Here is a 13,161-nt window from a genome sequence, read left to right as displayed (position 1 = left end):
AAAAAAGATCTTTTAATTGACGATGTAACTTTGATTATGAATGAATAAAGAGGAATTATGTGTTAAGAAAAACTGAAATTGCATCATTTACAAAAGTTGCACGTGGTAATAAGGACTCACAAACAGGCTATGGACGCAAGGAGTGATACAAAGTCCACCTCATACCCGCAAAAGTTTCCCCATCCATGATACTCAACTCCGCCTGCAAGCTTATTGGATTAATGATGATATAAAATAAAATGATGCCATTATATTTTTGTAGATTATGCTTTAGAGACTACAGTTTTTACACTAAATAGAACATCATCATAGTCCGTAAAAATGACACCATACAAGTTATGGTACAAACCATAATAGTCCTTTCTTAAATTTTGGTATGCGTAGCGTAAGTAAATGAGTTTACAACCAAAATAGGATGAATGTCTTTATTAGTTATCTCAGAGAACAAATTGGAAATTTTTATCACTGTGAAGTCAAAGATAAAAGTGTTTGTCGACGTTTCTTGCTTATTTCCAAGAAATTATTTCCCGCAAAATATCTTCGTGGTTCGGCACGTAATTTAAGCGGACAATATAAAATTGAAAAAGATAGGCTCTTAAATATTGTTGAGATCCTTGATTGCAAAGAGGAAACAGTCCCGTTAGATGCTCAAGAGAGACATACCATACGTAAGGCAAATGCTGATTTAGCTAAGCTACATCGTGAAGAGGAGTCTAAGTGGGATGAGCATGCAAAAGTCGTCGAAAGAGAATTTTCCAATTAGAACAAGAGGAAGGAACAATTTTGGGTCAGGAAAATTTGAAACATTATATCTGTGAGTAATACAAAAATCCTTTTGGACCGCCACCACCTAGTTCTTGTATTATGGTCGAATCGATAAATCATGATATAAAGAAAATTTCTTCTGAGGAAAATGCGATTTTGATTTGTGATTTTACTGCGGAAGAGGTTAAGAAGGCCATAATGAAAATGGAAAAGAATAGGGCGCCGGGACCGGATGGGTTCCCGGCTGAATTTTATCAAAAGTTTTGGGATATCTTGAAATCCGACTTGATAGCGATGTTCGAATGTTTTCAGAGAGGAGAGTTACCTCTTTTTCATTTGAAATTTGGGACGATCATCCTTCTCCCCAAAAAATAAAATGCCATCCAAATACGAGCCACATTTGAATATTCAGAGTATCGGTTTGCTCTTAAATGACAGTGGCACATTTTGTCCACAACAAGCCACAAAATACCTTTTACGACATGGATCTGCAAAGTTTGAAAATGACAGTTAGCAATCAGATCTTGCTAAGATTTAGTGCTCACATATGAGTTCCAGTTTTTAAAATATGAAATAACTTCTTTACATGGTGAAACTTTGTTGAGTTCCTTTACACTCTATTAATTAATTTGATTGCCCTTAAAATCATCTCATAGGTCAGTGTAAGAGAGAGCTTTCTTTTATTCATGAGTAATGCATTATTGATTAGCATATGCCCTTATTCCGGTTCTTAATTTGGTAGTCTTTTTCTCCTTATCTTCCTAGGCTGAGATTTATGTTCTTTTGTTTTTGCGGACATTCAGTGCATCCGAGGTGAGCTATCTTCTTACAAATTTATTGAGCTAAAGTGTGTTTGTCATTATGGAGGTGGTATAATTTATTTTAAAAGAAAGAGTTTGATCACACATCAATCTTGCATTCACTATCTAACTATCACTCGGGACTAGACTAATATTATACCATGACATTTTTTTCCTAAGTGGTTGGTATTCTAAACTACCAGTAGGAGCCATCTACAATAGTTGAAATGCAGTGTTCTATGCATTTGCGAGGTGAGCAAACTGATTTGTAACATGAAATATATGTTGGAAGAAAACTTCTCCATGGTGATGCATATAATTTCGATTGGTATTGGTGTCCAAATATAGCACCAGAGCCAAGGTAATATTATTTTCTTATATTATATATTATTAATTAACATGAATAGCCTATTTACGCTTATAATTTATCTCATCCTAAATTGTTCTCATGGTCGATGGTTTGTGGTATAGATACATGTTCTCCACAGCAACATTTCAGTATGTCAACACTATATAGAAACTCCCTTGACTACATTGCTAAATACTCCCTCTGGTCTCTTTTAATTGACTCGGATTTAGCACAACTTTGTACTAAATCTGAGTCAATTAAATAGGACCGGAGGGAGTACCATTTTGGAACTACAAACATGTTCCCCATGTCTATAGTGATATTCCTTCTTTTTGATGCATCTAATTGCTTAGTTTCTACAAAACATGGAAGGCTGAAGTATTTCTGTGGTCATTTTTTATTTGTACAAAGATTATGGTGGAACAACTGCCGGGTTGGTTGATATGAAATTCTGAATCAGAACTGATAACTAAGCTTGGAACTATTTTTCAGTTTGTCCATTGGTACGGAACGTATTAGCTAACAAATGACGGGAGGTGGACAGGTAGTCTATTTTAACTTAACATACTGCTCCCCTTGAATTTTTTTGACCATAGCTTCATTTTGTTTAACTGGTTCTCTATAAATGGTGATACCTTACTTTTAGCGAGTTGGTACACACGTTTTCAATTATTCATTCACATGGTGACAATGCATTATCAGAAAAATTGATACGGTGAGGGATATGTAGTTTTTTAACCTAACATAGTACTGCATTTCAATGTATTCACCATTTGTTTTATTTTCTTTTTGTTTGGTTCTCTACAAAAAGTGATATCTTGCACACATGGTAACCTATTTTTCTGTAGGGTTAGATCTGTGGTCAGTTAATTAGTTTATAGGTGAAGTCAGTAGCTAAACGAGACCATTTTACTCCCCTTGTCTATAATAAGTGCCGTGGCTTTAGTTTAAATTTGAGCGAATTTGACTAAAACCACGACACTTATTATAGATCGGAGGGAGTACATAGATTGACATTGGACTCATGTGTGACAGAGGGCGCACGTTCAGCCTAAGATGATCTCTTTCATGCATCAGTTCTGTCTCTGATTGATATGTCCCTGGCTGTCCATCTGACACAGATCACCTTGCAATTGGCATGACACATGAGGACAGGATTTTGCCTTCATAGAATCCAAAGGACTGAACAATGACTTACTGGAAAGGCTAAGTTAGATCCTAATGTAAAACCATGTTGTTTCTACTGAAGGCACTCCAGAGCTTCAGGCAGAAAAAGAAATATGTCGCCACTAGACGTGATACAATAGCAGCTTCAACAAGCCCATGCTTCACATGGTTCGGTCAATGCACATAAACAATTAAAGGCTAGCCAAACTTCGGTAGGTACTATGAGTGAAGGTGATAAGATCTAAACTAAGAATCCTGATGCATCTTGTGAATATTTCACATCCGCCATGTTGTTTCTATCAGGTTATTTGTTGGATAACAAGTGAGTTTCATATCTCCATGTTTTCTATTGTCATTCCAATCTACCCAGAGTCCCAGATCCCCAAGCAGAACAATAAAGGTATAACCTGGTGTAAGCGTGTAGCATGTATCTTAGTATAGGAAAGCTCATGCCAAGTCAAGTGGGCCCATTCAAATCACAAAAACTAGGGCATCATTAAGTATCAGCAATGGTTTTAAGTGATACATTTTTATTGTGGTTGCAGATGACGTTGACTACCATATTAGTAATTCACTTTTGGTAAATTTATTTACGCATAAAGAAAAAACAAACTGCTGCCCTATGGTTATAGATGTGCAGGCTGCATTATATCTGTGAATTTATTACATTGCTGCTATATTGCAAAATATATTGAATTTGGTTGGCATGTTCAGCACAGCGCATACAATGAAAATCATGCAGTAATATACACCTTAAATCCTCACAATATAACTAGAAGACTACCATGCAATATGAGCAGAGTGCAACCAACTGAATGTCAATGTTGTTGCACTTCTTTCATACCGTAGCAGCTCCGTCCGCGGCAAGAGACGGGACACCTAATGGCATCACCAAAGCTCCTCCTGGATTCTCCTATTTCAATCGCTAGACTGCAAGATATCTGGCAATTTGAACAAGAGACAAAAGAATTCATCAAATGGCAGGGCTATCGGTACCGACCGTGAGGCACGACGAAATAAGGTTGGCCATCAACAGTCGGATTTCTACCAGAGGTGTTGCCTTCTCAGGAGAGACGTCAATCAACATCCCCATACTCCAAACAAAATACCATCGGCATTTCAATAAAATATCAAAGGAAAGCTCTCTTAGAAGATTGTACTCGGTAGCATCGCAAGCAACGTCTAAGGAACCCTGCTAACGGGCCGAATATTCGATGGATGAGCTGCATTTGCTGACGCGAACGGTGTGGCAATAAGTGACAGTCTAATCTTGACATAAATCACTGGCTCTAGAATGAAGGTAGCCATCTTTGGCACCAACGGATGCAAAAAAGGAAATCGATTGTGTCCTGTGAACCATGCGATTGAAGTAAAAAAGTGTCAATCCTTTTAGTCAACAACAAGCTATTTTCCCTTACCTTCTAAATTATTGTCCGTTGTTGTGAACCAAATGCAACTTTCTATCTTTCCCTATCACACTGTTATTTTACTACTAGAACTTTCAAGTATGCTAGCCAGACCGTTTTGGTTGATCAGTTCCATTGTACAAATTATGAACTATGTTCTTTCATATTTTCACTTAATTCTGATTTCGCTGGTCATAGTTAGCACACACATGCTTAACAGTCTCGAGTTATGTGGGGTCACCATCAATTTTAAACCACAAGCAAGTTAGACTACAATCTAAATGACATATCCATGTCATCTCACCCATTTTCCATCAGCTAGCCACGGCATAGGCGCGGCGTGCCGCCGCGCCATCCAATGCTAGTATTGAAAAATGAGAGGTGGGAGGCGCTATCCTCGAGGCAACACCAGGTCGCCACCGAGCTGTTTGACCAGTGAAAGAAAGCATAGTGGCAGATCTACCATACCAACAAAAGAGGAAGTGTCCGTCCTCCCCCTTCCATTGTTTCCGACGAGATCGAGATCCTTGTGGTGTAGCCGCCGGCGCCCTCGCCGGTGAACTTTCGCCGCTGCCGCCTATCACTCAGCCTGGTGCCCAGCTGCTACTGCGGCAACTTGTAGGGATACCTCCGCTCCTGCACCAAATTGCACGGCTCCTGCTGTGGCAGATCCTCCTTGACGGGCTGGGATAGGACGCGAAAGGCGATCTCAGGCCACGTCGGGCTGGAGGCGCTCCGGAAGGAGGAGATCGTCTGGCTTGGAGGTGCTCGAGCTCTTAGTCTGATGGGGTGGAGCTAGGTATTGTAGGAGGCCATCCAACGAAATGGCGGCGGAAGGCTGCTGTGGCGAGGAACGATACGGCAGGACTGGCGGCGGTGGCACCTTGTGCCTAGGGTTCCGGAGGAGGTCGGGGCGTTGCTTCCCCTTTCTCTTGCCGTGTTCTGAACCGATGTTTTGACTTGTCGGTGGCACGAAGTGTAATTAGCTAAGCCAAGATCAGTACCATCAGCCGTCCTATATCATCAGATTTAGATTGGGCGGACATGATACCTCTAATGACGACCATCAAATGCATTAAGTGTCAAACGATCAACTCCTATTTAATAGTAAAGATTTCATCATTGTCTTATTATTTTGAGATCTGGCGTATACAAGCATAAAAGGACGCGGTAGCGCGGTGAAATACAAAAATCCTATTACTACTCAATTATATAACTTAAGGAAACAACGGTGTAAAAACATGCTAAAAATACGCTCATCAACTTTCTCAAGCTAGACTCTTGCTTGCCCTCGAGCAAAATAGAAACTTCATGAAACGTAAATCGTTAAAATAAATGAGATACTCTGAATTTCTGCCCCGACACCTCGATGCTTTGCATCACGTTATATGACCATACAGTAAGAACTTTTAGACATGAGAATGTGTATGAGATAGCACCAAGCATCAATAGAAGAATCAATCTAATTTCAGCGGGTACTCTACTCCTTACATGGCACTCATCTACCTACAGTAGCATTGTGCTGCTCCTTCGTCTACCTATCTAGACTTGTTATGTGTGTTAAACAGCGGAGAGTACTCTTTATCAAGCGCCTAGGAACTGTACATGTGGTTTCACCGTGCCCTCAATGGTTCCGTAGGCATTTGAAATAGTGGCTCGTGTTCGGGCGGTATGCCGAGAGCAGGAGAGGTTAATGTTGTCAAGATAGATGCCGCGACACTGCACACTCTGGCTGCACAGAATCCGGATGGCTTTGGGGTTGGAGGATGTCCCGTGGATGTTGATGAACCTGGCGTCAGATATGGCCACAGCGCTATCCTGCAAACACAACAAAGTGCACGCAAATGATTTCAAATTATTTATTTATATGATGCAGTGGCAACGTGGTGATGAGTTCAGTCACCTGTGGCGGACAATTTCCCGGGGGACAATAGAACTGGTCAATGTCAATAGGATATTGGACATCAGTCATGTTGAGGTTCTCAAAAAGGAAACCATTTGCTTTGCCACTGCCACCCTGCATCAGTAACAATTTAACACCATACTATATATTAGGGTAGTATTGTTATATATGCCTATTATCTGCAGCTAGCTTGTGTTATGTACATGCTAAATGCAACCATCAGTAAATATCTTTGAATACATGATGTATAGGCGCACTTATGCACAAGGCAAAGGCATGTTGATGCCGCTTTAGTGTTACCTGCCACGATTTGATCCTAACACCAGTCATAGTTTTAGAAAAGCTGCAGTTGGATACTGTAATCCTTTCCACAAGTGCTGTCGTATTGTTGCCTCCAAGGCTTCCCACACTACATAATAAGATCAGAAAGCTTCTTAGCTCAATGTATGTTACTGCTGGGGAAGAAGTTCATCATCAGTATTTGGTCAGCACGGGCTGCATGGTTGAGTAGTTTTACCTGATGCCATGACCAGGCCCACACGCGCTGTTGGTGATATTAACATCACTGGTCCCTGATAGAATCGACACGCAGTCGTCACCTGCATTTGTGCAATGTCAGTAGTTCCCAAAATAACACATTTGAGGACAGTGTGCAGTAAACATGTATGCATTTGAAGGGCTGCTGAAAGGACTGTACCGGTTTTGAAAGAGCAATTCGAGATATAAACGTGGTCGGATAAGGACATGGTGATCCCGTCCGTGTTAGGGCTTTTGCCTGGCGCCCTGACGGAGACGTTGTTCACCTGCACCTGGCTGCACCGGAACAAGGTCATGTGCTTGTCTGGGCTGTCCTTCAGGTGTATGTTCTTCACGGATAGGTTGTTGCAGCTTGCGAATGCTAGCAGCTGATTTCACAAACACAACAGGTACATAAACATGCTGTCTACCTGACCAGTAAGAGGCTGAAACTGAAGGAGATGTTTGTGGTGTGCACTTACAATTGGCCGGACACGACATTTCTGTCAAAAATGAGAGGATGCATCAGTTTGTTGCAAATGAATAGAGGAAGAGATCGAAGCAAGTGATATCTGCTTAGGCCTGAGGAGCCTACCTTCTTGTTGAAGCAAGTCCACCAGATGGCGCCATTGCCGTCCATCTGGCCACTCCCGTTCACCGTCAGGTTGTTGACGCGGTAGAAGGTAAGGAGGTTCGCTGCTGTCGTCGTCCAGATGGCGTTTGGCGCCACGATGTTCCCGTCCAGCTGCAGAGAAACTGATTCAGTTATCTCTTGCTTATTGCCGACGGATGGAAGATACAGGAAATTCAGACTGATCGTCAACAAATTTTACCTGCACGGTGACAGGCGACTTGCAGGGTCCATTCAACCTGATCTGGCTTAACAAGAACGTCCTTCCTCCAGGGATGACCATGGTCGGCGAGCTGCTGTCACGGCAAGTTGCGTTCCATGTCGCCGCGAACGCCTTTGGACACAGAGAAGATGCGCCAATAAGCAAACAAAAAATCTGATAAGCAATGCGATGGCGAAGCCAGATTTCCAGAATAAGATCAGGTTTGCGCTGGTGTTACCTTTGCATCATCTGTGCTGCCATCCCCGGCAGCATGGAAATCCATGACGCTGTATCTTTTTCCTTGCCGACCTGCTGCAGATTGAACGGCCGCGAACACGAGCAGCAGCAGCAGCACGAAGAAGATCCTCTGCCGTTTTCGAGATATCCGTCAGGCAAATCAACATATACTACTCCCTCCGATAATTGTAAGTATCATTTTTTTAAATTCGAATTAGTTATATTTGAACGAGAGAAGTCCAATTTACCTCCCTAAACTCGTCTCAAAGTTTATATACAACCCTTAACTTTACTTTGGATTCAATCTTCAACCCTAAATTCTATAAACTGTTCGGAATTGGACCTTCTACCTTTTTTGACATGTATTGAACCGGTTTTTCTCGCCAGTTAGCGGTTTTTCTTCCTATATACTATGCCAACTCATCAATATACAATATACACGCTACACGAAAAAACAGCTTAATACAATGCAAGGGGTGATTTTGAATCTTGTTAGAATTCAGGGTTGAAAGTTGAACCAAAATAAAGTTGAAGGTTGTAAGCTGAACTTTGAGACAAGTTTAGAGGGGTAAATTGAACTTCTCTCTATTTGAACTGAAACCACAACCCTTATTATGGATCGGAGGGAGTATAGAAGATAAGAACAGGATCTACAATTCTATCGAGCTGATGAACAATGGTGAACTGAATCGACACATACCATGATTTACAGTACCGATAGGATTGGCAGCCACGCGCTCTTGATTTGATGAAGAAGAGCTGAGGAAGCTACGATTGCAGTGCACTGATGCTTCTACTACCAAGGGCGCGCGCGTGTGATGTATTCACGCGCCAATGAGCGATCACACACGTATAGCAATGGCAGACCTTGATCGAGCCTCTCCTATCTTCGTAATGCTCTAGAAGATCAGAATTTGTTTACAAGGTTTGATCAGTGCAGGGGATCGCGGCGGTGTGTCTCAATTCCTTGTACGTTTGAACAAGGTCGGCGACATCCAAGATTGCCAGGCCGGTAGTTTCGCCAGCCGATCGATCCTCCTGTGCTGGGCTGCTTTTGCTCGTCGTTTATAAATATACGCACCGAGAATTTCAGAACGGAATCGTGCTCGTTTTGGAAACGAGTTAAAGTTGGAAATATACAGGCAGTAATACTACTCCCTCCGTTCCGTAATGTAAGACGCTTCTCGCCACGATCTCCTCAACCACTCCTTCTCGGCCACGATCCCTCGCCCAAAGAGCTGCTTCTCCTCCGCCCATCTACCATCAGGTGCTCCTGGGCTCTGCATCAGCTACACCTCCGGCCTCCAGCACTTCTCCTCTGCCCAGGTCCACCTCCGGTCAAGACTCCCTCCCGCTGCTTCACCTACGGCATCCAGTTGTTTCCCCTGATCATTATACTCACTCCCAGGTCGCCAGCTCTCCTGAGTCCATGATCGTCCAGGACAAGAGGGCCGGAGTGGACAGGGGGCGGTGGAGGCGGGGGTGAGTGCAGGACCGTCGACAGCTGCGGGGAACGGGTGGCGGCAGTGGTAGCGGCCTGGCCGTGCTTCTGTGTTTCTCCTCTGGCCCTGCAACAACAATTGTCAATTCAGCACATCAATATGGTGCTGCCGGACCTCAATTTCAGTCCACCAGTAGATGAACAAGATGAACAAATGGAAGTAGCTGATGAACAAGATGTTAGAGTAGATGATGCAATGGATGATGTGGATGACCAAGAGACAGGTACAAACAAGTTCAGTTAACTTCGTCGATCATTTATATTCACAAGTTTGAGTACATTAATAGAGGAACTAGCACTAATGTTGCTTTTAACAGTAGGACAAGTTAACTGCAAAAGCTATAAGTAACAGATTCACTTCACTGACCAAACATGAGATTTCCCAGTGTCAGATGACAAGCAAAAACATTCTACACCAACTTGGGTATCAAACTCAAACATCACATTCACTTCAAGATGGTCCCACGACCAGAAACTAGATTCATGTCCAAGATAACTATTTTTTCAACCAACAACAGGTTCCAGTACCACAAATCACCACCAAGGGGTTCCAGAAACACATGGCATGTTGACATACACAAGACTAAGAAATGGGACAAAGTCTACCTTGTTTCTTACGATGCTACCAATCTTGATAATGTCACAATTCATCTCATCATTGAGTACTTTGATTGCCTGCGAGGAAAAACACTGGTGAAAGGGGAAGTGCTGGTCAGACCATAATTGCATCAAATGGCATAGGACCAAGTCTCAGTACACTCAAACAGAAAAATGAATTGGAATGATAAAACATACAGTAGCATCAGCTTACCATTGCTGGCATGCCTCTGTCCAGATGACGACGCTGACCAGCTTGCCATTGCCGTTTGCTTCACCATTTCCTTCAACAATAACTGCATGTTAGTGAAAATTACTGCCAAGAAAATTTTAGGAAACTTGCAGCCTAAAATATCAGCTCAAGCCAACTGAACTAACTGAAGAAAATACAGTTGACACCACAAATCATCTTTTAATGGCAATGAACCATATGAAAAGCACTGAGTCTCCAGCAACAAGTCTATTAGCGCTAACAAACACACTATGTACTGAGCCAGTAGCTAAGAGGTGTCTTTTGGGTTGGTACCTGGCTCTCGATTTCAGAAACATCTGTGACTTATATTTTAGGAATCTGTTTTTTTTTTGCCAGCCCGTAGAAGAGAATTTACTGAAACAAGGTGATGATGTAGGAGTACTAGGAACAAGGCCTGGAGAATTTACTGAAACAAACTTGCCTTGGAAGATGTGCCTGAACTTCCACTCGTTGTTATGGATGTCCCTCGCAATTAGCTCCTGAGCATCCTACAAACCACACTATACCACCTGTTATTGGCAACAGCAGACCCAAAAGGCAGGGTGCGAAATGGAAAGGGGTACCGCCCAGAAGTAACACACTCATCACACCAGAGGAGGGAAGACGCGCTCAGCGGCATGGCACGGCACGGAGAAGCCGCCGTGCGTGTTGGTGTCGCTGGTGGTGAGCGTCTTGCAGAAGTAGTTGGTGGGCTGCTTGCTCATGATCCCCATCTCGGCCGGCAGGTAGGCGTCGTTCTGCTCTTGCTGCAACCACAGATCAGCGCAATGGAAAGGATGAGAACTCCATGTAGAATCTCATGAAACAATAACAATTTAGATTCGGTTGAGTTTTAAATACTAAAGCACACAAGATATAAATTTAGCTACAATTCGCCAATTCGGTTGTTCTGGCTAAGCACATAAGCACCTAATGATCCTGAATTCAAAGATGCTGTAGCTAAAATTGGAATGGACATCCAGCTGGTGCAGCAGCCAGCAAATAGCCCAGATTTGAATGTCAATGATCTAGGGTTCTTCAACTACATCGGATCTCTAACAGACCGTAGAAGCCCTAGAACACTAAACGACCTCATCCGTGATGTGCAGGAAGAGTTTGTTGCATATGATGCGCCTACCTTGAATAGAATTTTTGTATCTCTTCAAACTTGTATGACTGAAGTACTGAACAATAGTGGAGGCAATGGGTATAAAATGCCTCATTTGGGCAAGATAAGCTTGGAAGCCCAAAATCTGCTACCTATCAGCATTCCTTGTCCTGCTCTAGTTTATGAAAATGCCCTGAAGGCAGTAGCAAAGGCACTGCAAGCCGAAGAAGAAGCAAAACAAGAAGAAGCTCGCAAGAAAGAAGAAGCAAAGAAAGCAAGAGAGGAAGAAAAGCAAGAAGAAGCTCGCAGGAAAGAAGAAGCAAAGAAAGCAAGAGAAGAAGCAAAACAAGAAAAAGCTCGCAAGAAAGAAGAAGCAAAGCAAGCAAGAGAGGAAGAAAAGCGAGAAGAAGCTCGCAAGAAAGAAGAAGCAAAGAAAGCAAGAGAAGAAGAAAAACAAGAAGAAGCTCGCAAGAAAGAAGAAGCAAAGAAAGCAAGAGAAAAAGCAAAACAAGAAGAAGCTCGCAAGAAAGAAGAAGCAAAGCAAGCAAGAGAGGAAGAAAAGCAAGAAGAAGCTCGCAAGAAAGAAGAAGCAAACCAAGAAGAAGCTCGCAAGAAAGAAGAAGTAAAGAAAGCAATAGAAGAAGAAAAGCAAGAAGAAACTCGAAAGAAAGAAGAAGCAAAGAAAGCAAGAGAAGAAGCAAAGAAAGAAAAGGAAGAAGCAAGGAAAAGCAATCAATCTAGAAAGCGCAAGAGAAAAGAAGAAACACCTACAGCAGAAGCAAGCACAAGCACAAGCAAAAAGCGTAAGCAACACAAGCACAAGCAAGCACAATCACAAGTATCTACATCAGAAGTGGAAGCAAGCTACAAGAATTTGTTGCAAGCAGAATTCCTACCTATTGACCATATCCCGAAATCTGCTACTCGTTGCTACTGTTATGTGTTGATTATTATGTGCTCGTACTCAAACTGAATTACTTGGTTGTACTCGCTATTATTATGTGTCAAACTGCTTCACAGTTGCTGTAATTCAGTTGTCTATATCCCTCTAGCAAGCATGCACCGCAATTCTGAAAACAATCCGATTCAGGTATTGCAGAGGCACTTGGATAAGAAAATTTGGACAAGTACAATTCGTGTAGCGGCGTATTGCAGAGAGACATTTGGATAGCACATGGAGTAAACCAATAGCGAGTTTGACAGTAGTTAGGACATACCCTTGTCGTCCTTCGGGCGTTCGCATTCACCTCCAGGTCGCCTCCGAGCTCCCGCTCCCAGCAGCCGTCGCTGTTGTCCTGAAATGGAACATAATGCAACTCAAACAAAGTTCCTCACATAGGACCAGAAATGTGCACCTGTGATTTTCCTAATTTTGAATCTTTCTTAGCAAACTGTTTCATTAGAGAATGGTGATTCCTGAAATCGTCCTCGTCATTATGCTAGATAAGCAGAGCATCATTTAACCCTGTTGTATAAAATGAACTGCTATTATGCTTCAGACTACATTCCAGGACATGGTAAAAGAGAAAGAAAAAATAAACAAACTTGGAGTTGCTCTATTCATCATATAAACAAACTATAGATTTATTCATTCAGTAAAAAACACTTGGAGCATGCTTAATAACACGACATTTGTTCCAGCTGTTATCATATGAAGATATTGAGATGGTATAGTGTGAAATGTAAATGCAAATGCACAACATGAAGATTGGATTTTTTCGATAAAGGGCGCTTTATTATTACTCAT

At 42.2% G+C, this 13,161-nt stretch overlaps 2 protein-coding genes across 8 annotated transcripts; both read right to left on the bottom strand.

Moving 5' to 3' along the window:
• Nucleotides 1-5,915: 5,915 nt before the first annotated feature.
• LOC124696942 (polygalacturonase QRT2-like) lies at nt 5,916-7,546 on the bottom strand. The gene is made up of 7 exons (XM_047229599.1): nt 7,502-7,546; nt 7,389-7,409; nt 7,088-7,295; nt 6,908-6,989; nt 6,691-6,799; nt 6,391-6,504; nt 5,916-6,305 (listed from the first exon to the last, which is right to left on the bottom strand). Exons 1-7 carry the CDS (start codon nt 7,544-7,546, stop codon nt 6,072-6,074), a joined length of 813 nt encoding a protein of 270 aa, XP_047085555.1. The 3' UTR covers nt 5,916-6,071.
• A 1,958-nt stretch (nt 7,547-9,504) lies between these two features.
• On the bottom strand, nt 9,505-12,746 carry LOC124703790 (auxin response factor 12-like). 7 transcript variants are annotated; one of them, XM_047236022.1, is made up of 6 exons: nt 12,632-12,746; nt 10,918-11,073; nt 10,749-10,815; nt 10,289-10,358; nt 10,084-10,167; nt 9,505-9,544 (listed from the first exon to the last, which is right to left on the bottom strand). In XM_047236022.1, exons 2-5 carry the CDS (start codon nt 11,038-11,040, stop codon nt 10,125-10,127), a joined length of 303 nt encoding a protein of 100 aa, XP_047091978.1. In that variant the 5' UTR covers nt 11,041-11,073; nt 12,632-12,746; the 3' UTR covers nt 9,505-9,544; nt 10,084-10,124. The 7 variants fall into 7 exon arrangements, with proteins under 7 accessions (XP_047091978.1, XP_047091981.1, XP_047091979.1 ...); XM_047236025.1 differs by having other exon boundaries at nt 10,084-10,152; XM_047236023.1 differs by lacking the exon at nt 9,505-9,544 and adding an exon at nt 9,629-9,641.
• Nucleotides 12,747-13,161: the final 415 nt, after the last annotated feature.

Source organism: Lolium rigidum, chromosome 3 (genome assembly GCF_022539505.1).
Source record: "Lolium rigidum isolate FL_2022 chromosome 3, APGP_CSIRO_Lrig_0.1, whole genome shotgun sequence".
Taxonomy (NCBI): Eukaryota; Viridiplantae; Streptophyta; class Magnoliopsida; order Poales; family Poaceae; genus Lolium; species Lolium rigidum.
Note: the sequence above shows the minus strand (reverse complement) of the source record. Positions and strands in the feature narration are given on the sequence as shown.

Coding starts and splice junctions, on each gene's coding strand:
- LOC124703790 (XM_047236022.1), bottom strand. CDS start 11,040: ATGGGGATCATGAGCAAGCAGCCCACCAACTACTTCTGCAAGACGCTC. Junction 10,816..10,917: donor AGCGCGTCTTCCCTCCTCTG/GTGTGATGAGTG, acceptor TGTGGTTTGTAG/GATGCTCAGGAGCTAATTGC. Junction 10,168..10,288: donor ACAGAGGCATGCCAGCAATG/GTAAGCTGATGC, acceptor CCCTTTCACCAG/TGTTTTTCCTCGCAGGCAAT.
- LOC124696942 (XM_047229599.1), bottom strand. CDS start 7,546: ATGGACGGCAATGGCGCCATCTGGTGGACTTGCTTCAACAAGAAG. Junction 7,296..7,388: donor AATGTCGTGTCCGGCCAATT/GTAAGTGCACAC, acceptor TTGTGAAATCAG/CTGCTAGCATTCGCAAGCTG. Junction 6,990..7,087: donor GAATTGCTCTTTCAAAACCG/GTACAGTCCTTT, acceptor GCACAAATGCAG/GTGACGACTGCGTGTCGATT.